This window comes from Struthio camelus, chromosome 16, assembly GCF_040807025.1.
Source record: "Struthio camelus isolate bStrCam1 chromosome 16, bStrCam1.hap1, whole genome shotgun sequence".
NCBI lineage: Eukaryota > Metazoa > Chordata > Aves > Struthioniformes > Struthionidae > Struthio > Struthio camelus.
This window is the reverse complement of record NC_090957.1, coordinates 18,493,143-18,519,881: the sequence shown is the minus strand read 5'-3', so window position 1 is coordinate 18,519,881 and position 26,739 is coordinate 18,493,143. Positions and strand designations below refer to the sequence as shown.

Here is a 26,739-nt window from a genome sequence, read left to right as displayed (position 1 = left end):
CTCATATTCTAGAGCCACAGAAACATGAACACAGCCGAGGAACTGGCCACCGGCAGCTGCAGCTCTCGGATGCAAAAAGATTATCTCCGCATTCCTCACTTTCCTCCCACTGTCTCCAGCCCTTAATCCCAATTCCTATCAGCTGCTGTCGCACCTAACAACCAACATCACACAGAAAGCTCTGCCTTAATGGCATCTTTTAAGCCCCACTAATTAAGGCAAGAATGATTTGATTAAAAAAAGTCTTGCAATATGTTCATAGCAGCCAGTAGGCCTGGTAACAGCGCTAGGTACATGACGACTCTGAGATGAGATTACTGGTGAGTCACTACACAGGCTCTCAGAGAGGAAAGACAGACAGGAAAATTTTAACTATGAAAATATCTGCTGCAGATTAGGGAAGGCTGCACCAGACAGCATGAGCCATTTCAACCATCTACTCACATCATTCCCGAGTACTTCCCAAGGGAGTATGGGTTCAATTAGCAGGTCCCTACATCCACACAGACTACAGAGCCCTCCTCAGGCTTCATTAATTCCACCTTGTTCTTCCTCACAAAAGGGACAGTGAATGATCAGATTAAACCGAGATTCAATTTTCCTCTGATTATGCTAGATAGAGACCCATGTCAAGGGAACTGGTTACTTTATTCCACCTTATGCACAGACGTGACCTTACCCTGTTCTAACTGCGTTCCTGTGTTTTAATTGAGTTTTAACATGGGTCCTTAATGCTATTTAAAGACCCAAGTCAATACAGAATCAGTGGACCAAACTCATCTCTGAAGTAATTCAATTATTCCAGCATGACATTATTCCCTAGCAGTCTAAGTCGCTGTGCAACAGCACAATGAATAACTAGGAGTCTGCTATGTTTTGTCCTAGAAACAGCTACACCCTGCAAAAAAAAAGAGCAGTGTTACACAGTGCTTGCATCCCCAGTTATGGAGTGGTCTGTGTGATAGAAGGTGCTGCACAGACTGGAAAAACAGGAGACATCAGTATGATTTTTTTAATTTTGCCCCCTGGCAGCAGCAAGTACCCATTCCTGTTCCCTCCACACCCAAAGCAAGTGGTGGTGGGTTTTCTTTGCAGCGCAGCAGGGGCGAGCTGTGCTCCTGATAAGAGCCTTTTGTCCTAACAGGAACCAACTCAGCACTTTGCCCGCACAGGATAGGTGGGGAGAGACTGCAGCCAGACAGTGCAAAAGGTCTGAACACACACCCTCAAAACTACCAGCAGGCTATCCTGGTGGCATTGCCTCCACCTCTTGCAAAATACCTTCTCCGCTGCCAAGAACAGGCCATATGATGACACTGCCAGGCAAAAAGTAATTTTCACTAAGTAGAAATATTTAAACTAGTTTCTCAGAGTTGAACTACAGCTTAGTCAATGTAACGGAGCAAATTAACAGCAACTGAAGAACCTTATGCGTCTATTACAAACCACTTTTGTGGGGAAAGCATCAATTCCTGGCCTCGTACACGGAAGGAGAATCTCCACCCATCAGCAGTACAGGAACCATTTCACCCTCCTAAGCAGATCACAGCCAGTGCAGCAAGACCAACACACACGCGCTACCCGCTTCTTCCATCTCAGTGCTTATGGGGGGGAGAAACAGCATTGGATGAGCTGCATCTAAGCTCCCTGCGCCACAAATACAAAAAAAAGGGACTTAAAGGCAGACTTTCTGAAATGGCTGAAGGAAGCTGTCCAGCTGTCAGTCGGCCAGAGCCCTGTTCAGACCTTCACAAACCCAAAAGAGCCCTTTCGCCCTCGCGCAGCTTTTCCTTCGCAGATTCTTTGCTCTGTTCTGAAATCCACGTGTTCCAGTGTCACATACTATCCTCCCCCTCCTTATCCCTAAAATAATTAGGTTGGCTTAAAAAAAGATGCAAATTTAAGTAGTAATTAAATCAAATTTTTTAAAATAAGAGCTTAAACACTTTATTTAAATAATAATAAAGTGAGATTCTCTCATCTTTTTATGCTTATGGGAGCTGAAACTAAGAAAAAACAGCATTGTTCACAAGACTCCAAAAGCAACAGCATTGTTCACAAGACTCCAAAAGCAACATCCAAAAGCGTGAAGGGAAAAAGTGGCATAAACTGCAAGAGACTATTCTGAGCATGCTCTACAGGGTTATCTCTATAACATCAATGCTGCTCAGGAAAACGGAAAACAAATGGGACCATGCAGATGCCCAATACACTCAGAAGCAAGCCACGAAATGCTGTTCTGTCCTGTTTATTGGAATGGTTTTCAAACATACGTCAGCACAACATGAATGTGACACCAATGCTCCAATGGGGCTTTGTTGCTTCCAGGAAGATAGGCTGCACAAACAGATTTAAATGGGTCAGGATTCAGGAGCAAATTCCCAATTACCAGCTCATGTGTCAGTATGGCTGTCCATTATCATCAGGGGGGAGAGGAAGAGAATTCTTTCCAAGGTAAATTTCATATTTCAGCTGCAGAGGAAAGGAGAGCTCTCTTCAGAGTCTTTGCAATTAATGACAATCAGTAATTAGGGAAATGCAAGTTGCTAGATTTTTATTTTTCCTCAAGTGCACAGATTGCTAATACATATTTAAGCCAGCACTCTGCTAAACTAAAGCAGAGCAAAGCTCTATACAGTATTTCAAAACTCAGATAGTTGCAAACCACTTGTCCCCTTTCTCCTTTCCACATGCCTGGTAGGCCCCCCTCCAGGCTTTGACTCATTTTAAATGCGACACTGTTAGGTCTCATCAAGTTATCACGAGGCCTGTGCTATTCAGACTCCTCATTAAAGTCCTGGGCTCCTGGACTCTGCTTTTATTTATTTTTAAATGTGTTTCTAGCCCACAGACTTCAAAATATGTGAATGCTAAAGGCAAAAAAAAAAAAAAGGCAAATAAAAACTATACAAAATTTATTACTTCAGTAAATCAGTAAAACTCTGCAAACTTTTGCAGCTCCTCTTGTGATTTTTGATGGCCTCTGGTGCCACTGTCGTGCTTCAGAACTTGACTTTAAGATGAAAAATGATGGAAATACTGCAGGAAATGAAGCAAATGCAGTATTTACTTTCAAAAATGTTGAACCCGGAGAACAAGACGATGACCACTTACAACAGAACACCAACGTTTACCCAACATTAAAACAGGAAAAACTATTGAGGTAGGCCTGCTGGTACAAGCTACACGCGTTCATATGAAGTATACTGAGCTCCTCGCATGAGCACTACAGGAGAGCCCTGGAGAAGGAAAAAGGGAGAAGGAAAGCCATTTTCCACACCTAATACCTGAAAGGAGAACGTAAGTTCTATATTAACTGAATGATCTAGATGATCCAGGATAGGAGAAGGAAATAGAAAGAGGAACCAATTCCACCCTGAGACGAAGATGCACGTCTTCATGCTGGGCCTTAGACCATGCTGCTGGTTAATTCTATCCCTCCACCTTCACGCCCTCACTCCCAAGAGACACTAGCATTCCCAGATTTGCAGGAAGTTCAAGGGAGCCGAGATAGGCTTGGCATCTCTGGCACCTAAGTCATCGGTGACATCACTCAAATGCAACCCTTTGTGCTTTAGGACATAAGGAGGATAGTGTGAACAGATGCATGGTGTAATTTATCGTGAAACACTTTGGAAGATAAAACAACTGAAAGCCCAGATGCTTCTTTCTGGACACAGAGATGAAAAATGCATTTTATTCTGGTATATCTGCAAGCTATGGGGCTTTTTCCCCCCTTAAATTTTTGGGTGCTGCTGTTTTCCTGTAGGTTGATGACCTGTTGGTTGATTGACCAACAATCAAGTCATTTTAAAGAGGAGTGGCAAGGCGGGAGAGAGCGAGGTTAGTGCCCTTTCTTTCCACATTAATTATTGCTACTGTATGGATTTTAGAGATAAAACACAAGACAGCATGGGGAAGGAAGATGGAAACTGCTAATGCAACAGTTATTGAATTAGCAACATAATAGCAACTGTCCATGTATTAGTGGAACACTGTATTCCATTAATGCAGCCAGTAAGCTCACAACAGCACTACTGTTGACAATGAGAGGAAACTTGCTTTTCAGCAAAAGCAGAGTTGTCCATGGGAGAATATGCAGGGCAGCAGCTCTTCTCTACCCTCTCAGTAAGGCCCACCGCAGAAGGATTAAGCCACCATACCTATGTACATGTTACCGCTGAGGAGAAGGCTAAAGTTCCCTTTCTTTGTTCAATCTGCCGTTTATATTCAGAATGTTCATCTCTACTGCAAAACAAGCTTTATGGTACTGAACCTCATTTTATTACTGTGGACATGCCCTCTATGGAAATCAAATGAAAATGTGTACACCAGAGGACAGTTCCCCAGACACTGAGGCTTCTCAGCTCTGGTAGTCACAGCCCATGCCAGACCTAGAGATTTAGAGCAGAACACGTGGGTACACATTCCTGTATTTCTCTTCATCCTCTCCTCTCCGAGCTGGACCGGAACAGAGGTATTCATACTTGAGATACTCTGTAAGCAGCTAAGCTTAATCTGATTTTAACTCATTCCTTCCACAGCAATCACTGCTAAAAAGAGCGATAACTGGAAATATTCCAATTCCAGGTTTTGGGTAACGAGAGCCTCAGTTTCTACCTTCTTTGTAGCTGCTTATTCTAGTCTGATGGTTGCCATTTAGATGAAAACACAGTGTATTTTAAGAGAGGGAACTCTGGGTGGAGTTTCCTTGTGTGTTTGTGCTTCAGTCCTTGCCTCTTTGCGTTCTGCTGGCTGAGAAAAATGTAAGGTCAAACACCACCACCAAGACAAATGCTGCCCTCCCCAACCCCCAGAGGGGCCAGAATCATAGAGAAATTTGCTTCTTGCTGGCAGACATAAGGGCTCCCCTAAAACAGATATAAAGCCCTCTAACAGCTGAAAAAGCCCCTTATTTTTCCTACCGTACAAGAACCCTACCAGCATTTGAGAGAGCGCCCCTCCAGTCAGCCTCTCTGGACGTGGGCCTACAACAGATAACATTCCCAGTGTTACATTTTGCCCATACATACGTACAATTGTCAGCAGATTACAGACTGGACCCGCCAGCCATGCCCAGCACGGGGAGGCCCCAGAGTTATGACACTCGCACCCACGCATCTGCATTTTTCCTGGGCCCAATCTTACAACTATAAACCATATAAAAAGTACACACCTGCACAGGAAGTTCATAGGGCAGTTCACCCAACCAGCAAGCCATCGAGCCTGCTTGCATTTCCTCCTCTTCCAACTGTAAGGGCCAACAACAAACACCCAACGAACCCAGGAAGGCTCAGACCTGAGCAACTCCATGCTCCAGTTGTTCAGGATTTGCAGCAGATGCAAAAATCCTGATGATTCACTGTCCTTCGTCCCTGGCAGTTCCCTGGATAATAAATGGGAACAATATTTTATTTATGCCCAGGTCATCAATTCTAAGGCAGAGGAAGCAGATGAAAGGAAAGTTATTTCCATAAAGAAAGTGATGGGTTAGAAGATCCATTTTTACCCTGTTCCTCCTCCTGACAGGGAATTCAAAACCATTTTGAATTATTACCCTTTTCTTTCTTTTTTGGAACAGCATGAAATATTTTAAAATCACATAGCAATTAATTGCAGTATAAACACACTTATACAAGGAGGTACAAATTACCTTGGGCTCTTTTCCATTAAACAACCACATCCTGACTAAATAAGAGGCCTGTCCCTGACTGCCTTCAGACCCCATTAAGGACACTAAAAACTGAGGGAGCACTCTATACTTGTAGGATGAGCCCCAGAAGAAGCAATTACACAGGATTTAAGTAGTCGTGCTATGGAACAGGTACTACCAATACTCATTACACAGCTCAGATTTCAAGATTTCATATTCTGACCTTTTCCAGGGGCATTTCTGTTTGTTTATTCTCCCTCTCAAATAAAGGCTTCTCGGAGCTGATGAGAGGTACTCAAATGACACCCACTCCACTCCTCCCTACCATAATGCAGGCCAACAGCAGCAAGGACAGTAAACACTAATCTGTCTATAAAGGTGTCTCGGGGATGAATTTGAGTACAAGAGTTCATCTCTGCTCGATCAATCCTCAATCTCTTGGTCAAGACACTGAAGGAAAAGGCTCTCATTTAACAACTCTGATGACACATTGTTCTACTGAGAATTGAAGTTCCCTCAATTCATGTCTAATTTTAAACTTTATGGAACTCAAGAACTACTAGATACACATATACGAGTTCATAGCAATGAAAAGGGAAGCTAAAAAACCGAATGATTTCTTGGAGAACTGCTTTGCTGCTCATCACTTACAGCTTGAACTCTAGCAATACATGCAATTAAGAACAAAGCTCTGGATAATATCTAAAAGTGACAATTTCTTAAGGAACAAGAGCTGAAAATTACGATGCAAAAGCTACTGGACAGCTGCTAGAAACATGTATAAAATTGACAAATGTGGTGCGTAAAGAGTTAGCAGCAGACAAATAAACAAATAGGAACTTACTGTGCAGTGCCAAACCAGTAAGACTAATGCAATTCTTACATGCATAGACAGTAAAGATGTTTCTGCTGTATACTGCTGAGACTGAGGCTGGAACAATGAGACCAGCCCTGTTTTCATTCTTAAAAAGATGCTGGAATGCTACAGATGTACAAAAGAACCACAAAAATAATTTAGAAATGGAAAAAATAACATTTCACTATGACATACAAAGTTGAAATTGTTTAGCCTACTAAAAAGTGATCAAGAATGGCTTTGATTACAGTATCCTGATACCTTTTATAGGGAAAAATACTGGGTACTATAGATCTATTTCATTAACAAAAAGGGAAAATAATAGCCAACGACTGGAACATAAGCCAGAAATTTAAATTCAAAGTCTCCAATTTTTAACAGTAAGGATGATTAACCACTGGAAAAAATGACCATGTGGAGCAGTATATTTCCCTTTTGAAGTCTTCAAATCAAGACTAAATGCTTTTTCTGGAAGACATGCTGCAACCACAATGAAATCCACTGGCGCATGCACTACAGGAGGCTACACTCCATGATCTGATAGCTCCTCTTGGCCTTAGAAGTTCACTAGTGTGAAGCTGGGAACTTAAATCCATATTCAGGAAGAAACAAAAACTACTTTTATAGGAAGATGAAACCTAACATAAAGCAAAATGGTGAATTTCACTCTTAAAAAGGGAATACTCGCTTCAACACAGGCATTTTTTTCCCCATGACAGAAAAGTAAGATTTTCACTTCACTGATCTTGGACACTTAACTAAATACCTCTTTCTCTTTCCACTAAAGTTTTGAAACAGCTACATCACAATTTTAGGGTTAGTGTTCAGCTTGTGTGCATCTGTGCATGTTCCCCCAGGCAAATATCTTCATGTCTTCCAGGCAAACCAACATGCTGACTTGGCAGCACCGCAGGTCCGTGAGAAGTGAGGAACTAAGAACATTAATTACATACTGCCTTCCCCAGATACTCGGAGGGGAAAAAAATACAACCCAACAATTGCTGCTTATCTCAGTGCCTGCCACATACAGCGCCTATGTGCATGAAATGCTTTGAAGTGACTGAACTCATCTACTATTTATCTAAAAGCTGACACCAAAGTTTCAAATCCTTTTAAGATCCTCTACATGCAACATGGAGCAAAGTTTGATGCTTTCAGCAGGCCATGAGGATCACTAAAAGGTAACTGCAACAGCAACCTCAGGCTCCAACAGTCTAGCTCCCAGGAAAGCAGCTAGGCCACAGTGATTGTGAGTGACATTTGCTTAGAAACCTTGCATCTCCTTCGTGTCCTAAAAGATACATATAGCGCTTCTAAGCTAACAGTCCAATCCCAAATGTGAGAGTCAGGCACACGCATATTAGGTATTTCTCCTAAATTCTCTGTGCTGACGGAGCTGCAGCCTTTTGTGTTGAATGATTTCGCGTTCATGTTCAGAAAGGGTCCTGTGCAGACATTAAAGAAAAACATTACACTTCCTAGGCAAGCCTTGGGCTAACTTCAGAGAATACATCACTGCATAATGTTTAGCACTTGGATCACAGTAATTCATGAAAAAAAGAAACCGTGGGACGCCCACAAGACATTCCCTACATACTTCCACAATCAGAGACATTTCTGCTGAATTACTGCTCACATAGCAAGAAAAGTGAGCATCCAAGACTCTAACCTGGCTGTGTTTGGTTTGCATCTTTCTGCTCTTGTTCCCATCCCATGCCATTGGGCACCAGGCACACATGAATTCAAATAGAAAAGGCTGTCAAAGAATTTCCATAGCACAGAGCAGGTAGAAACCAGCATCACGACTGTCATCTTCAGAAAAAGAGGAGATGCTGTTCACACTGCTGAATGTCCATTACATTAGTTGTACCTCAAGCCCCACTGGAAAACAAAGCAGCAGCCACACTTCTCAAAAGCAGCCCATCCATCTCCCACTTCAGGAGAGATTTTGCCACCATGGGTTATGGAATACATATTTTTCTTAATTGTGCTTGAAAACCATAGGATTTTGTGCTTGGGAAGGAGAAATGTAACAAAAAATATCTTTCATTTATTTTTTTGGCAACTGGAAGATATTGAACTATGCTTTTTAAATTATAGTTGCCTGGCATAGTATTTTTATTTTTACAGTAAAGCCAAAGAGGATTAGAATACATTGTACTAATTTACAATAGCAGATGGTACCTGCTCCAAAGCTTTGTTTTCTAAGCGGACCGGACAAAACAGCAGCATTTCATTGTATAGGTGAGAAAAGGAGAAATATAGACATTAAGTGACTTACTCAAGGTCACACAGGAATCCATTGCAGAGCTAGACTGAGTTCTCAGAGTTTCAGTCCACTCAGGCATTGGAAAAAACAATGAAACAAAAGTATGTACTAAATTTGGCATACATTTTTAAATGATGCATTGCTACAAGGAAACAAGAACCTCCACTCATGTCAACCCAGACAGCAAAGGAATATTTAAAGGAAAACTAGTTATTCACTCCACCCAATCTATCCGATCACCTTCCATTTCCTAAGTCAATAAGACCTTTCTTGGCCAGACGACCCAACCCACAATTGAGATCTTATTACAAATCAGACATACTAAACCACTTTCTCCCTCCAGCTCAGAAGATAAAAGGCCAAGCAAGCAGGCAACATTTTGGTAACTGGCTTCATGTAACAGCTCTGGAGTTTCTTAAAAGCCTCTGCATCGATTTTCTTTAAATAGCAATGGCTTACTGAGGAATCTTCTACTGACCTTAAATGTACAAGGTTTCCCTTCAGAAGAAAAAAAGCAAAACCAGTCCTGCTGAGGCATGTTTGTCAAAGAGTTTGTGATACCAGGTCTTGGCAAAACACTGCGAAGCCAGATTAAGTTAACACTGGTGCTGAAGGGCGAACAGGGGAAACTCAGAGATGAAGAGGAAATAAACTATGAATTTACACAGAACAAAATTAGGATTCAGCTCCAGCTAGTGCTTCAGCCAACAGCAGGAGCCAATGCTGCAATTTGTATGTATCCAAAGGAGCTAAAAGCTCATGGCATGCAAAGCAGCACAGCTCTCATGTGGTTTCGGTGCAACTTGGGGCAAGAGGAATAGTGGAATTAATTTCCTCAAGCCAAAACACCAACACCCTGCTGTTACATAAAAGCCTGTTTTCTGGGGAAAGCTTCCAAAGATGGTGTCATTTGGGCTGTTGTGATTAAAGTGACATAGTCAGGTTCAAGATGGGATATACTGCAGACTGAGGAACACTCTGGTTTGAAATAATCTCCCACTCCCTTTTCAAGCCTCATGGTACTTGATTCTTTTTTGAGTTTGCTAGACTTCCATATGGAAAACAAGCAAGGCAATTGCACTGCCTGGTTCTCGGATGCTAATATAAGGCTATGATGAAAGAACTGCAGAAAGCCTCAGGGAGATGTTAAAATCCAAACTCAAACAGATAAAAAGATGACTATTTAAGTTTGCCTGGGAAAGTTTCTACACATATTGGAAACCCCTTGAGGCAGGGACTGCCCTTCTGTTCTCAGTTTAATAGCTGGTTGTACAAATTATGATTGCACAATTATATAAAGAACGTATTTCAATAAGGTTTTAACTCTGAGAAATAAAACCTAAAACCCCAAACCCTTTCGGGCTCAAGACGCATGACCCACTAATGCTCCATCAGTAATTGCAATCCCAGCCCCATTATGAATTTTCACCACAGTCTACAACAGACTTTTAGAAAGAGCAGGTATGAGCACCCCAACACACTGTAATTAATACTTCCACGATCCAATATAAATGGCCTTATTTCATGCTTTCATATCTTCCCTAGTATGTGCATATTTTAGCAGTCAGCATTCTTGGGCAGTTATTGTATGCCTCAATGGCTGGAAACTCAAATTCCAAGCAGTCTGCAGCACTGGCATTGCTCTGCTGGAAGCAGAGCAAAACTGGCAAAACTGCAAAACTGGCTGCATTGCACAGTGGACCAGAAGGAGCACAGACAAGAAGGAGAAGGAAGTGTCCAAGGTGAAACTACTGGTTGTTTATAACCTTGTATTTTCCCTGAATGGGGACCAGCTATGTCAGAAAAAAAGCAGAGCACAAACCCTGATCCACAATAAAAACAGTAAGTAAAACAAGTCTCCCTCTTTATCCAGTAAAGCATCTTCTGTGCCTCAACACAAGATCCAGCTTGTGACAATACTCCCGATACCTCGCACAGGCAGGGGAGTGACTATCCCATTTTACAGATACCAAAACTAAGCACATGAGCAAGGGCCTGAAGTCACATAGCTGGCCCAAGAAGTTGAAAGCATTTCACATCCAGACCTGTGCTAGGCTGCTGTTGAAATTTACATTTCAAAACCATCTATCTGTTGAGAAAACTTATAACCTCCTGCTCTTTAGAAGCTCACAGCTTTACAACCCGTAACGGCACTGCCAAGAAAGGCTGCCACTGTACCAAGAAGAGGAACTCCCTTGAGGCCCAGAATAACTAAAAAATGATATCCTAATAGGAAGTTTTTCTATAAGGGAACTGTGAAAAACAACATTGTTGCAGTCATAGTCAGCATTATTCATACCAGAACACTTAAAATTTAATCGTTTGGCACAGAGATAACATCACAGAGGTGCCCATCAACCTGGCCCATACAACATCCAAGAGGAGAAAGGAAGGGAATAGTCTCCCATGGAAGACGACAGGTCCTGAACTCCCAACAGGAAGAATCCAAAAAGACCTCCACAGCTGCTAAGATTTCAACCTAGTGAGGACCGATGTCCTTGCTGCAAGGTGACATATCTAAACTTCTCTTTGCAAACAGGAAGGAGGGAAGCCCTGCACACTTTCTAACAGGCTGAGCACCTCTATCCCTTGCGATCCTGGCCTTTCTCTAAACACTGCTCCAAGAAGCTGAACTGGTTTAAGCTGCACCCTTCCCCCACCACCACTCACAGCTCACAGTGCAATTTCCTCTCGTCTCAGCTAATAAATCTCGTGGTGTGTCTGCTTTTTCTGAACACAAATTTTATGAGCTGAATAAACTTTATGGAACGGTTGATTGCCAACGCAGCTAAGACCTGGAAACTTGATGCCTGACCATAGCCAGGCACAGCAGGCTCAAATAGCTGCTCTGAGAAAGTTTAGCAGCAGTTTTTGAACTTCAGAAAGAGATCTTCTTACAGGCCTACTCCCTCCACATCAAAGACTCCTTATTTACTGGTTCTGAAAGCTTCTCATTCAGCTTATTCTCAAGACTCTTTCCCTTGATCAACAGATCAGAACATAGGACAGAATCCTTCTACCCTCATCAGCTCAGCGCACAATCCTACCATCCCTCGCTTCTTCACCGTGAAGTTTCTCATTAGGAGACTGGCAAAATGACAAAGGTTCAAGTAACAATTCAATACTTTTTGGAAAATTGTCTTACATTTCAGTAGCAGTTCTGAGAAAAAGCCCCCTTAGGTGAGGGCTTTAGGATAGTTGCTTGGCATAGTTCACAGTTTAACAGAGAAACATCTCCAGACACTTCTCCAGTTCATGATCATGCAACAACCCTTGGGCTACGCTGACAAGCACGTACATGAACAAGAAGAATTGGGAAGGTAATTCATGCAGTCCTAGCCACCAGTTACCGCAGTTCTGCAGCTGGAAGTGAGAGGGAAGAGTTGGTATTGAGATGAGACAGACCACCAGTAAAAGCACTCCAGAGGTCAAAATTTGGAAACCTCTCTCCTACAGCTAGTTTCAAGGTCACTTAAAACAAAAAAGAAGCTCACAAGTAGATCCATTAGGTGCCATTAGCTCATTTTCCAGGCAAAAACTGCAGTGCCAATTAGACCAGGCATTTCCACAGCAACTGACCTGCAGTGCAAGCGTGCCATTCCTCTCCTCAGGGAGGAGATGTCTACATGAACACCTGCAGGGTGAGGTCATGCACGTACCTTGGAAATGAGTTCATCGTGGTTGGCAAGGTGAGCCCTGCAGTGAATGCAGCTGTAGGTCCTGTGGCACGAAGGCAGATATGCCTGGAAAGTCTTGGACCTTGTCATCTTCACCATTGGAGCCACCGAGCGCTGTGTGAACTCCGGGGTGGCCCAGGAGGCACTCCCACAGGATGGGTCGCACGGGAAACACCGGAAGACACAGGTAAAGGCCGTGGTTTGGCAGGTGATGGGTGTGGGGCAGGCTCCACACGCTGGTGATAGCTTCAGAGGAAGAGACTGATGGAGAGGACAGTGGGGTTTCACTCAAATCTAAGTTCAGAGAAAGAACAGACAGCAGCAGAGTCACACCAGGCAAATGCACTCAACACACTAGACTAAAATGCAACCTACCATGGTCTCCTAGCCAACAGAATGACATAGCATTTGATCAAGAAAGCAGGGAAGAGTCAGAGTAGCTAGGAGACCAGAGTACTGTCTGCTGACTAAATCAAGCAGGATAGAATTTTACTTGCAGTTCAGCCACCGTCTTGCTAAATGCCCTCACATCTTCCTGCTTCTGTTATCTACTGCCTCCACATAACTCAAACATCTTATAATCTCTATTCCTTCTTCCAGCAGTTAATGGATTTGGAAAGGATTACAGAGGCACAAAGACGCTAAGAAAATGATTTTCATCAAACCTAGTCTCCCGAATGCCCCTGGGGAACAGCATATGCTAAGGTCCAGCTCTGTACCACCCCTTGGAGAAACCCTGCTCTATTAACTAGAGAGAAAGTAGGGATGCAGAGTCAGCATTGCTGGCTGCTGTCCTACATGACTCACTAACGCGACACAACGGAAGTCTGTGGGAAGGCTGGGAAATGAACTTGGGTTTCCTCAGCCACTAGGAAAGTGCACTAGTCACCAAACCAGTTCTCCTCTTCATTCTGCCCTAGTTTCCACATGGGAAATGGAGTATTACTTCATCATACTCTCCTTTATAACTTGCTGAAAGCTCTGACAGCAGAAGCTACCCTATAAATTGCATTCTAGTGTTTTTTTTTTACTCAGAACATCTGACAGCAGTCAAAGCTAGAAGAAGCCTCCAAAGGCTACTCTTGATAGTAGCAGACTGGTTAAAAATCTTATTCAGTAGAGAAGCACATATTTGATGGAACTTGCTAGGTAGCTCCTGTTCGGGTCTTTTTTGGTAGAAATCAGTCTCTTTGACACCTACATCTATAAGCCTTACCAGATACAAATGTTTCTTCTGAGGATGGAAGATACAGGATACATGAAGCAGCTCCCCTCCCCTCTTCTGCTACATGGCATGCACACGTGCTCTAGAAATTAATCATGGACTCTGGCTGCCCCTCCCAAGAGAATTTTCCTTTCCGTAAAACATGCGATTCCATTCAGTTCCCGAGTATGAACTTTGCATATCAAGTTGTATATCAATTGCCTTAACCCCCACCTTCCCCAAAATCCAGCCTGACTTGAAACGTAAATTTCTACCGTGAACAAAGCACAAAAGCTTAAGAGCTGGTCTGTAAGCGGCCAGGAGTAACTTGTCTGAAGCGTATCTGATTATCTTCCAGGTTAGAATAAAGCCAGCCCAGGTCACTAGGCTGCTATGCTATTAAAATAGCTCACCAGAGTTTGTCTGCTAAGCGGGTTCTGCTACTGCTCAGCAGGATGTGCCTTCCCAAAGGGATGGCAATACACAGAGCTCAAGGTGCGCTACAGAGAATTGCTGGACTTGGACTATTCTAAGCAAATACACCTTTCTTGCTCGTGAACGGGGAAAGCGTCAAAAAAAGTGGGCTGAAAATCAGAAGATGAATCAGGGAACTTAAGGTAAGACCCAAGAAAACTCTTGTAGGACACAGTCCTGCAGAACTCATTCACGTGTCCTGTTTAGATGGCTTATTCTGCCTAATGTTAGTGTCGAACAGAAGCATCTCACTGCAACAGAACAGTTCAAGTCAGACTGAAAAAATGACAGTAAGAACCAGATACCATCACCGCTGTCTGCCAGAAAGCCTAACGCGTGACCTCTGACAGACAGTGAGATCTGCAAAACACCCAGTCACTTAGGTACCAAAGTGCCGTTTATGGAAATCCATCTGTAACACCTCTGCTCCTTAGTCCTTTTGCAACTGTTGAAAAAGAGGATTCAAGGCGTCCAACTCACTTTATCACTTCTGAAAGCATTACCCATTGCAACTACTGCCAAACAAACAATCTCTGAGAGCTGGGCACGCTATCTGCAAGCTTTTCAGTAAAGTTACTACAAGCATTATACTGGAGAGCTGTTGTAAGCTCACAAAGGCTTCATTTAGTATCATCCAAGGTTCATTTTACCATGACCATAGAGAGTGCTCAACAGGAGGCCGACATCACCAAGACAACAGGACACCTCCGTTTTTGGGTTTTTTTTTTCTGAAATATTTTTCTTCTGCCCTCCGGGAGGCAGTTGCCTTGCAGACAGACAGAGAAAGATTCTTACTCATCCTGCAAACTGCTAGTAAAGCATATCTACCATCATCACCACAGTCAGCACTTACATAGCACTTTTCATCCTTAAAGCTCTTTGCACATACTAACTAATCAGATAAATCTTTTCCAATTAAAGTTACAGCAAGAGCTTTGGAAGACCCATCCCAACACAGAAGGGCTCATTTGCCAGCTTGTTAGAAACTAAACCTGCTCCTATTCTAGTCAAAACGGGTCTTTCATGTGGCCTTGCTGGGAGTTCATCTGGCCAACTTGTAGCTAAGCAGCCTGCCTGTGCACTATTTGGTGCCTAGCTACAGTTCTGGATTTCAGCAGGTTCTATCTTTTGACACTAATCAGTGAAGTAAGAGAAATCAGACGCTCCTCACCCTTATCCTGCCTCAGTTCTTCAAGTACACCAAAAGATTGTCAGCATTGAGTTAATTTTGCATTAGACTGCATTGTTTTCCCCTCCAAGGTGAGAAACACTTAGGGGATTGAAACTTAAGGTTACAACAGGATAGGAAAAAGACTCAAAAATAAGGAGAACCCTTCCTTATTTTCTGCTGATTTAGCTGAAAGTAACACATCCCAGCTTTCCTGAACTAACCAAGTGCCAGCCTTTATAGTCACAAGACAACAGAACCATCCCCAAATTCCAAACCCCTGATTCAGTAGTTGATATACTATATTCCATCTGTAATGGATCTCAGAGGCTGGAATTTGTGAGCCATGTGCCTTGCCATCCAAGTGCAAGAAAGCAGGAGACTAAATGTGCTCTTACTTGGGCCAAATGCAATTGGACTCCAAGGCAAATCACCAAGCCCTGTCAGTAAGAAACAGATTGCAGTGGACAGACCAGCTGGAGGAAAGAGCAAGAAAGGTTTGGCAATCACTTTACCTGATTTCTGTAAGAAAAAGTAGCCTGCGTCTGAACCTTAGATTTCATTTAACTGTAACAAAATGGTGCAATCTTCTCTGGACCTTTTTCTGCAGCCCAGGTAGGTAAATACACCAACAGACAGTTTTACTACATCCCTCCCATACTATCATGCCAACAGATTTCTTTTCCAATCAGCTGCCAAACACAGCAACAACAGTCTAGCACTGCAGCACTACAGTCAGAGAAAAAGCAGTCCATAGGCACCATCTCAGCCAAATGGAGACATAAATTACACCAAACCAGAACAAATATTAGGGCAATGCAGTAGGTATTTTGCCGTCCTCTCTGCCTAGGCTTCCTAAGCATCAATACTCTAGAACAGCAACGAGTAAAAGAGGAAATACTACCACTGAATTTACCCAGCAGAGAAATGAAATTGGAAGTTATCTGCTGTAAAAAGCTTTCTAAAAAAGCACTTCAAGAGTAGTCATTTATTTGACCTCACAACACACCTGAGGTTGGCAAATCCGTTTGCCCTTTCAGAAGTGGACAAAAAATCCAAGCGAGATGATATCTGAGCACAGATTAGTAGTTCCTGTTCTCAATCTTGTGCTGAAAATGCCACAACAAATTGATCTCTTTCCTTAGAGCAGGGGAGAGAATAAAGATCTGTGAGCTATGATCTTGGTGTGAAACCTAGCACCTAGCTAGGTGAGAAACACCTTTACAAGATTCAGACGAGCTCAAGTATGGTAGTGGTACTTTATAAAGGCACTACCTACAGTATAGCATTCAACCCCATCAGCTCATTGTTGATGGATATTATCTGCCAAGAGCTCTATTCTCATCACAGTGCAGGAGAGGAGGGGAAAAACAACAGGAAATGCATTCTTGCAGCCTATGAGCACACCCACTAAGTTGTAAGGACCCACTTCCCTCTCCAATATCATCTCAAAACACGTAAAATAGGAGTCATTGTTCTCAGTAACACAAAAACCAACCTCCTGTATTTTTCTTCTGTCCTAGTGACAAACATATCCAAATTATAATACGTTTAATGGTGCATTCATTCTACTGTAGGACGAAGGCACAGGGATGACCCTAGACCGTGCCTTTGGCTTTTCAGGATCATATGAGTTAATAGCTGTCAACCTCACTGATGGTGGGCATTTGCAAAGTCGTTCTATTAATAATCTATTAATGATTAGTAATAGCACCCAATACTGTTAAAGATATTGCATATCTGCCAACAACAACACAGTCCAGTATTTTTTATTTCATAATTCTTCAGGACAAATTCATCTCTGGGATGGACTCACTCAACTCAATGGAACAGAAATTTGCGCAGATTAAGTAATTTGCAAGAAGTCAGAAAACTGGTTTAGGGTAAAAGAAGGAAAGAATTCTAGGGAAAAGCTTAGAGACACCATTTACTATGGCTATCAGCGAGAGAATGAGCTGAATGTACTGCTTGCACACACTCTGCGTGTGTACGTTAGGGATGCCTTGCCTAATCCTGCTAAGTCATAAGAAGATGCGACCTCTCCATGAAGGATGAAACATGATACGCGTTTTCCTGTTCAGACAACAACTTTTTGATTCTGCAGTCACCTTCTACCAATCCAACAGCCACTTTTCATGTGAGGTTGTTTAGAAATTCAGAAACACAGAACACAGAAAAGGAGAAATGCTTAGTCCATGCTAAACACTTGCTAGACAAAGCTACTGTCTGTACAAGTCCATAAGCCACAATGGCTGAGAACATAAAAGCTGTCAAACAGAAGTCCAGCTCTGCATAAAACCCACGTGCAAAGCAGCTCAGAGGCCAATCTCTTTATTCTGAAAAGGTAGACAGCAGGTCGGTTGGGTTTTTGTGGATTACCTGCTTTTTAAGATGAGAAACTTTAATAAGTCATATACTTATTAGAACACAGCAAATGCTCTGTAAAGGTGTCTATAAAAGTTTTGAAAAAGTTTGTCTGTGTTGAAAGCCAAGCTCCTTTCTTTGGTGCCTCTTCTTGTTAATATAGGAAGAACTAGATATGCTTATGCTGAAAAAGAATCAGGTTTGAGTCTTGTTCTCCACAAGGTCACACACTTTAGCATACAGGATTATTCTGGGTTGTCAGTGCGGTTTTAACAAAGCACTTGAGGTAAGCACACTCACTTATGAGGGTTTTTTGTTTTAAAAAGGAAACTGCCTTCACATTTTTTCAGGCATTACAGATTAAAAGAGAAAGGATAGTTTCTGGGTGAGACACTGAAATGGGAGGAGTCTGGGTTGAAAGGGGACTGGGTTCTGCAGTTTTGCCTATGGAATAACAGTGTCCAAATGTCAGAGTGCTGAGTCCTCAGAGGCACCAGCCACACTGTGCACAGCTAAGGAGCTTTCGTAGTCTGATGATATAGCATTGCATTAAAAGATCCTGTATTTTTCTTCTGTCCTAGTGACAAACATATCCAAATTATAATACGTTTAATGGTGCATTCATTCTACTGTAGGACAAAGGCACTGGGCTTGGGGCAGGTTTTGAGACCCTCACTACCACATAGAACTGCAAGAGCCAGACAAAGCCACATCACCTGAAGGTATGAGGGCAAGGCATACGTAGTGAAAAGCCCTGAAAGAAAAGATGATTATTTTCAATACAAACATGGAAAACAAGGGAAAGCCAAAAAAGAGGTTTACATAGTAGTTGGATGTAGACAATGTACCTTTACTCCTTCAGTATCAAGCTTCTGAAACACATCTATTTTAAACATAATAATATGACACTCCATGCAGCTCAGCAGTACTACCTCAATCAACAGAGGTTATTACTGATAAATGAGGCACAAGTGTCCTTCCCTAAGGCCTGTGTTTCCCTGGCTCATTCTCCAAGACTTTACAAGCCCATGGAGACAGGAAAATATCAACAAGAGAAATCACAGGAGACTGCCAGGAGGAACTCACTGCATTTCCTTTTACTCTTAGCAGATGCATGGACACAACCCCAATACAAATATAGTATGGAGTAGGTGCTCATTTGGACCACCTTCAAATACAAATGTGCTTAACCTCTTTATTCCTCTGCATATATCTTAGCAAGCCACCTCATTTCCCTGGGCTTCAGTTCTTTCACCTGCACAACGGAGATACCACTTCTCGCCTCTAGGAAGCATTTTAAGATTCTAGGGTAAAAGGGATCTGGATGGATGGATGGATGTAAAAAGGTTGTACTGATGCCAAAAAATTTTGCAGACAATTGCCAGGTCAACCCCGCAACCACTAGAGGGCACCAAAAAGGGATTCAGAAAGTAGCAATTAAGGACTACTGGGCCACAGTGATTGAGGGACAGGCACAAGGCCAACCCTGCTGCACCTGCCGCGCTCCACATACCATAGCCAGCTTGTCAGGAAAAACATCAGAGTCATTATTCTGCTGAGTAGCTATCAATACTAAAACTGTCACTGCAATTATATTAATCATGTTTTAAGTTTTTTTTATTATTATTTTTTACAGCTAATATGTCAGTCTATGGTGTACAATAAATCTTCCCATCAAAATAGACTCAGCACCCCTACAATGACATTTCTGGTCTGAGATGGAAAGGCTTTCTATGAAGATGATATGGAAAGTGCATGAAAACGGCTAGTAATTTAAAGGAAGAAATAAAAACCCTTTAAAACTCACTCTGGACTGGATTTTTTTTTTCCTGTCTGCCTAGTTTTGTTACTGTGTCCACTATTAAATCCATAACCTAATACAACCAAAGCAATTTATGAAAATCTTATTTATTTTGTAACTGTTATTTACATAGCTGATTTACCTTCTGTCAACTTGGAAAAATAAATCAAATTAAGCAGTTTCACTTTTTTTTTTTTTTTAAATAGGCAACTTCCACACCAGTGGATTTTCATGTTCTCAAGAACAATTGTGTCATTATAAGGAAGCCCATTCGAAGCAAAAGCTTTTTTTTTAAATGTACTGAAATAAGGCTCACAATTGATTGGAAAGATGACAAACAAGTAATTCAGTGAAGGCCCCGCACAGATACTTCTTGCTTGGCTGCAGACTGTAGAGAGCAGGTGATCTGAAAACTTCCTGAACTTAATTTACAGCTCTAAGGCTGAACTCAGACCATTCAGGCCCATCAAATGTCAGACTAACTCATCCCTTCCTTGTATTTCAGAACAGGGCATACTGTTTAAAACAATCCAATTTGATAAGCTACAGACACCATATTGCGAAGCAAGGGAGGGAAATCAGTCTGGAAGTTTTTCGCCAAATTCTCCCCTTTACAATTTGATCTCAAAACAAAAGACCCAGGACAGCTAGAACAGACATCATCTTACAGGGATGGCTTCAAAACCTGTTACCTTTTTTGAGCCTGAAACCACACGAACACAGACTGCAAGATTTAGCCTCTACCGAAAGAATGACTGACACCTCTGACTGAATTCTCTTCCCACTCTCCAAGGAGTTGCCTGGCAGCAATATTTTTGCAATGCAGACAAGCCCGTGCTGCTGATAACAGGCGGCATTGCAAGCATTACAGCTGCAAGCTGCCCACCTTTGCTTTGCAGGTGCGTTCCACCACAGTGGAATTCAATAACCAGTGCGAGCTGCCAAACTGCAGGAGGAAACAAATACACAGAAAAGCAGCATGGGTGGCCAGGAGAACAAATCTGAAGCAAATCAGCACTTATTTTTCCCTCTTACCCAAAAATCCCACTTGTGTCGCAAATAAATAAAAATCGCCAAGCTGAACTAACTTAAAACACAAATGACTCCATTTTCTTCCTTTACATGTCAAGAAAACTCCTCCCTCATAACGGGGTAACGGTCCTTAATCTGCATTGGCTAAGTACATACAATGCACTAGAGTGAGGTAATAGCGATGGCTCAAACATACAGTAAGATGTAGTTCTTCAACTCACAGCCATCTTTCTGTTAAAGGAAGCTACATCTTCAGCCTGGTAGCAATTGGAGCCACAGTTCGAGGGCGTTATTCTCTGCCAAAACTATGCATTAAATTGGTACAGGGCACCATAGGGCCTACGCAGCATTCCATAAAATGAAAAGGCCCTGGCCCTGCCCTATTCTAGTACCAACCTGAACTAAAGACACCAAGAAAAAGCTCTTCCCATCCAGCTGGCCAAACAGAAACACTCTTACCTTCCCAAACCCTCCTCTTTTGTTTTAATTGTAGAACAATCTAGCTATCCAAATAATCTACTGCATTTCTTTTGTGTTCCTTACTCTGTTAACTTCTTTTTTGGCAGATGAAGGTATGACTAGGATTCAATTAATCTGGTCTGCTGGATGGATGATCTGTGTTCCCCTGATAAGGCTGTGTACTGACAAGAAACATGGTGAGAGGGGTTATCCACTCTAAGCATCCTTGTAGCATCATCAGAGTTGTTTAGAGCAGAGACAAGGATCTGCCACAGCTGCCTGTCATGACTTACTATTTGCAAGTTCCCTTTGTTAAATCCCGTAAGTTTTCATCTGCTAATGAAACCATTTGTTCAGAAGGTTCTTCTTGGGAGTATCTTTTCCATAACCCTGCATTGCACAGAAGCATATCTGTTGCAGGAGAGATGATGGCTTTAATTTCTACCCTGATATTTCCATCTCCTTCTGAATAATGCTGGGGATAATATGTTGCATTCTGATCGATCTCTGCCAGAAACACTTACATAACAGTTACTATATTAATGAGATATTTACTTTCCATGGCAATTCAGTCATTTCTCTAGCTTTCACTTCCATCGAAGGTATAGGAACCTGTATGTCAAAGGGGTGAAGTTGGGTGATGATTTATAATTTGAATTTTCACATGACAGATCTTCTATAACTGAGCCTAGTTTAAGATGGTGAAGTCAGCTGATACCTTGCCAGTTTCTGTCATTAGTTCCTCCTGGATATCCCACTGGCCTGCACGCTACTGCCAAGGTATGTGAACTGACTCACCTCTTGTAGCTCTGTGCCTACTGACGCATGCTAGCCCTGGGAGTTCCTGGGATTCTCACTGGATATTTTTCATAGTTAATAATTAACTCCATCTTTTTTGTGATGCCGGACAATCTGCTTTTAATAACGTATTGCTTGAGCCATCCTTTAGGAACATTTCATCAGTGAAATTTAAATCTTCCAGAGTTCTGTGGCTGAGCTACGCATTGCCTAGGTCACATCAGACTACATTTTTCTCCTCATAATGAAATCGTTGCCAATGTGAAACCGGAGAAGCGAGAGTGCAGCTTTGACACCGCTCTACATTCTCTCTCAGAGGATCACAAGTTCTCTGAAGGGCAAATTCAAAGTATCTTTGACTTTTGGAACTTTTAACTGCCTTTGCTTGATCTGGGGAGTTTAATTCTGTACAAATCACAACTGCAGAGAGAAGACCCCAAAAGTAGCATATTTTTCTGAGTCAGCAAAACATCTCACATTTAAACCTCTTTAACTGCTGCTATAGCACGTTAAAAAAGAAAAAAGATCGCTAGTTGGGCATGTAAGCTTGTGTGAAGAAGAGACCGGAAGCCAGCTCTTACAGGTTGCGTTCCTATAACTTCCAGTGACTCACATTGCCCGGCACTATCATTTCCTAAAGCAAGAGTGAAGTGGGGATAATAGCTATTTACTAAAAACAGAGGAGTGTGATTAGCTTTAATTAGCATTGTCAAACGACTTGAGAACTTGAGATTGTCAGGTGCAAGATGTGGGAGAACTAAGTCTTATTAATTATGCTACTTCCTGCAGCTGTAAGTGGCTTGGTCAGTCCAGTGACACTTCCGGACGTGAAGCTGCTCCCAACTTCTGATATATCCTGCATCAGCAAGTGAAAAAACTCTCAGATAAGTCAGGCAGATATGGGAATTGAGTAGAGGGTCGCAAAACCAGAATGCAAGAACAATCATTTAATACATTGTGTAGGACAAGTATCTTGAGCCACGTCCTGACAAATGAGGAACAAAAAGGCAAAAAAGATACTGCAGAAAACCCAGCACCCCTAAGTAGCAATCCACCAGGAAAAGTGTATTTTCTGCCCTACTAAATGAGTCAAGCTACAAAACACCTTCCACGCGGGGTAAAGGGGGCCAGATCCTCAATTGGCATCACACCATCAGCAGACTTGTGCTTATTTTACCAGTTAAAGAAGTGCTCTAAAGAGCTGAGAAAGAAAGCCTTAGGAGTCAAAGTAGTCCATCTCTTGAATGGAATCGTCTTGCCTTCTGGAAGGAAAAGGAAACCTATCCTTAGTATTTAAGCTACTGTGATTAGATCTAAAAGATAAGACCTCAGAATTAACAACAAAGAGGAGGGAACATCCTGAAGGACCAACCTGCAGGGCTCTGTCAAGGAGGCAAAAAAGGAAGCTGTATATTTTGATACAGTTTCAGAGTGATAAACACACTCTGCTGCTCCATTCTGCCTTGAACCTCACTAGTTAGCTTCAAAGCAGCTAAGAGAACTGAACTCCTAATCTTGCCATTCAGGACTACACTTTGTGATCCTTCTTGAATCACACCGCTCTAACGTTTCATAGTTGACATCTAACGAAGACCTTGCTTGAGCTCAAGTAAGCATGGGCTTGCTACTTAATGACTGAGGCATAATGAATGCCTAGATTGATTGGCATTTCTTGAAGAGGCTTCCACATACATGATCGAAGGCAAGGCCGTGATTTAACAGCAAGAAATAAGTGTTTTTTACGCCTCTGCAATCCTTGCAATGCTTGTGGAGTACCACAATAGATCAAGGAGCTCCCACTTTCTAAACGGCTAGGCCAGGATCCACACCAGAGTGACCAGTTCCTTAATTAAATTCTCTCAGCAACAGGTAGTCTGACACCCATGAGTCAAGAAGCCTTTGAGGGAATGTGGATTTACAGGTAGCGATGCTGTCTTCCTCAATACAACGCTGACACAACTTCCACACCAAACAGCAAAGAAAGGAAATCACTGATCCAAAAACTGTGGATCCAGAGCTCAATGACGAATAGTTTTGCCAACATTACTCAGCTCTTGGCACCATGAAAGAGATACCTGCAAGAAAAGTTAAAAAAAAACAAACCAAAACAAAATAAAACCATATATTAAGGAGAAGCACTTGACACCTTCATCAGAAGAAAGAAATGTCTCTACCTTCCTTGGAGCATTCATAACTTTAGCTTCAAAGTACAGAAAATTCAATTTTAAATGGTCTTTCAGCAGGAAAGAAGAATGCTTTAGGGATCCAGTGAGAAAGGAAAAAGCGTTAATTCTCCATTAAAGTACTACCACTGCATAGCAAACATTGTTTAAAAGAAACCAGAGGCATGGATCCCAACATGATGTGGTCTTAAACCTAATAAATAAACTCTGCAAGAGCGAAGTGACAAAAAATGTATGTCCTCCCCAGGCAGAATCCTCTCATGGATTATAAGCACAGCGCTCTCAGTATCTGCTTGTTTACAAGCACCTAATTTAGTGAAGGCCTCTCTGCGGTACCCAGCTTTAAGTAACAGTAAACGCATTAGCAGAAAATCTTTGTCTGGAGCACGTAATAGGAGTTTGAAGAAGGAAGTGTCAGGAAGGCAAGAATACTGTCCCACTCCCTTGTTTAACTGCTACCTGCAAGTTATGAACACCAGCCTAGTGGACCTTCCTCTTTCTGTATTTTGAGATAGAGGCCAGAAAAAAAAGGGAGGTCAGACTCACGCCTGTAAATTTGAGTGGGGGGTTCAAAGTTCTTTTTTTTTTTAAATATCACATTTTAAACTAAACTGTTAAAATCCTTTTGACTCCAAAAGTCAGCATTAAAATTCTAAGCTACAGACCCATAACTTGCTCTATGGCTGCCTCTGTCATCTCAAACTCCTCTGGCTTTTCTGAATCAAAGTCAAAAGCTTCTGTGCAAAAGCCCAAGATGAAGAATACTCAGCATTTTGCAGTCTGACCCCAGATCCCATCACAGCTCTCAAGAGAGGAGGAAGCTGCCACACACCTAACGAGGGGTAACAGCAATAACGCAGAGCAGCTGAGTTATCCCTGTTCCCTGCAGTGGGCTGATTTCAGTACACCATGTGCAGCAACTGTCTGCCTTTAATACCAAATGTCACACGGAGAAGAGGATCCGCTCTTTGCGGACTGTTCCCGGTGCCCTGCAACCTGCCTTTTGCCCCAGCGGGTGGTGATGTCACTTCTAAAGCACAGAGCCACCGCAAGGAAAGGCCTGGTCTCCAGGGGCTCGAAGCAGCCGTGTCAGTAAACAGACCAGTCGCACGGCACCTCGTCCCGGTTAGCAGCCGCCTCCTGGCCCGTGCTGGCAGCAGTTCAAGGGGTCCCCGAAGACCCCAGCGCCTGGGGCAGCGGCACCGTACCGGTCCCTAGAGTCCCACGCCTAAACCTCAGGCGCATCTTTGTCTCGGGCACGGATCTCATTTGCGATTTCGAGGGGTTTTTTTTGTTTGTTTTTTGCGTTTAGCTGCTAGAGCAGAACGGTTAGTTAAGACGGACCATCATCCCCCTCCCCACCCCCCCGCGCCCCGCAGTACCTGGTGCGGCATCCGAGGCGCTCGCCCTCCCCATCCCCCACCGAGACGCGCACAAAGAGCCCCGCTCCGCGCCCGCACCCGCCCGGCCTCCTGTTGATTTTCTCCCTCGTCAGAGGCGGCCGGAGAAAGGCGAAACCTCCTCGGCTCCCCCCCCGCCGCCACTCGCTGCCCCTCGGGCGCGGACCTGTTGCCCTCCCCGGCCCCGCAGACAAAGGCCGCCGCTCGCCGAGCCCGCCTCGCCGCCAGCCCCCCCCGAGGCAACGCTCCCCGCGGAGTCGTTAGCGGCGGCAGCCCCCCCACCCTCACGCCGGCCCCCACAGCCGCCCCCGGGCCCGCGCTGCCCCGCCGCGAGGGGGGGGGGGGGGAGGACGGCGCTGTGGCGCAGGTCGCCGCGGCGGCCAGCCGGTCCCCCCGCCCCGGCCACGCTTCAGCGCCCCGCCGCCCGGCCCCGTCCCTCCCGCCCGGCGGCACTCACTCGCCGCGGCGCGGCCGCCTCGAGCGCGTCCCCAGCGCAGACGGAGCGCGGCCGCCGACGCGCACCAGGCAGCCCCGCAGCGCCCTCCCCCTCCCCACCGGCGCCCTCCCCCTTATAGCCGCTCTCGCCCGCCTGCTGCCCTTGAGTGCCACGGCGGCGCGCCAATCGCCGGCCGCTGGCACATAGCAACACCCCGGCGGTTGGCCGCGGCCAGACGCAGCCCATTTTTTCGCCGCCAATCAGAGCGGGGGGCCGGCGCGGCGGCGCCCGCCCCCGGCGCGCGCGCGCGCACACACACAGGCACGGCCTCCCCCTCCCCGCCCTCCTCCCCCCCCCGCGGGGGGGGGGGAGTAGGCTGCCTCGCGCAGGCAACAGCTGGGGCGGCGGCAGCCAATGGGAGCGGCCGCGGCGCAGCCGGCATGGGAGCGCGGAGGGGTGGACAACAAACAGATGCGGCTCCTCTTAAAGGGGCCGGCGCCGCTGCCGCCGCAGGGCTCCCCCCGCCCTGCTCCTGGCCCCGGTTCTGGAGAAGGACAAGATTTTAATAAGCGACCAGGGCACAAGTTCGGCTAATCGAAAACCATGAGCCGAACTGATAAAGCTTAAAATGGCCCCAGTTTTTCAGCAGGAACGCATCTGCTCTCTAAAAACTCCGTTCTCACAGTTCCTCCTTTTCTCCGCTACTGTCATCCAGCAAATATCATTATTTGAAGTACCAGGTTCAACAAACACTTTCAAAAATCCTTGGCTTTTACCAAGGATTGCAAATGAAACGTTGGAGGGTTTTAGGAAAGGGTGGTATAACAGCAGTTACTTTCTAATACAGTGTTTTATTTCTGTTTCTAAATGCCACGGCAATTAGTCTGCATTAAATAAACATAAGGTAATTATTACTACCTGCTTTACATGGAGGTCATTTTAGACTCTCCCCTGAGGGTCAAGCC

At 43.9% G+C, this 26,739-nt stretch overlaps 1 protein-coding gene across 3 annotated transcripts in view; it reads right to left on the bottom strand.

The window, feature by feature from the left end:
• The window catches only part of YPEL2 (yippee like 2), a 40,301-nt gene extending 14,409 nt beyond the window's left edge, over window positions 1-25,892 (bottom strand). Inside the window, exons 1-5 of one of the 3 annotated variants that reach the window (XM_068909394.1) lie at window positions 25,796-25,892; window positions 12,438-12,749; window positions 5,177-5,386; window positions 4,942-4,988; window positions 2,790-3,039 (exon numbers count right to left, since the gene is read on the bottom strand). In XM_068909394.1, coding sequence (XP_068765495.1) covers window positions 2,924-3,039; window positions 4,942-4,988; window positions 5,177-5,386; window positions 12,438-12,454 — 390 coding nt within the window. In that variant the 5' untranslated portion in view covers window positions 12,455-12,749; window positions 25,796-25,892 and the 3' untranslated portion in view covers window positions 2,790-2,923. Of the gene's footprint in view, window positions 1-2,789; window positions 3,040-4,941; window positions 4,989-5,176; window positions 5,387-12,437; window positions 12,750-25,795 lie in introns of those variants that run through there. The other 2 variants (XM_068909396.1, XM_068909395.1) reach the window with 2 other exon arrangements.
• Between the last annotated feature and the right edge of the window lie 847 nt (window positions 25,893-26,739).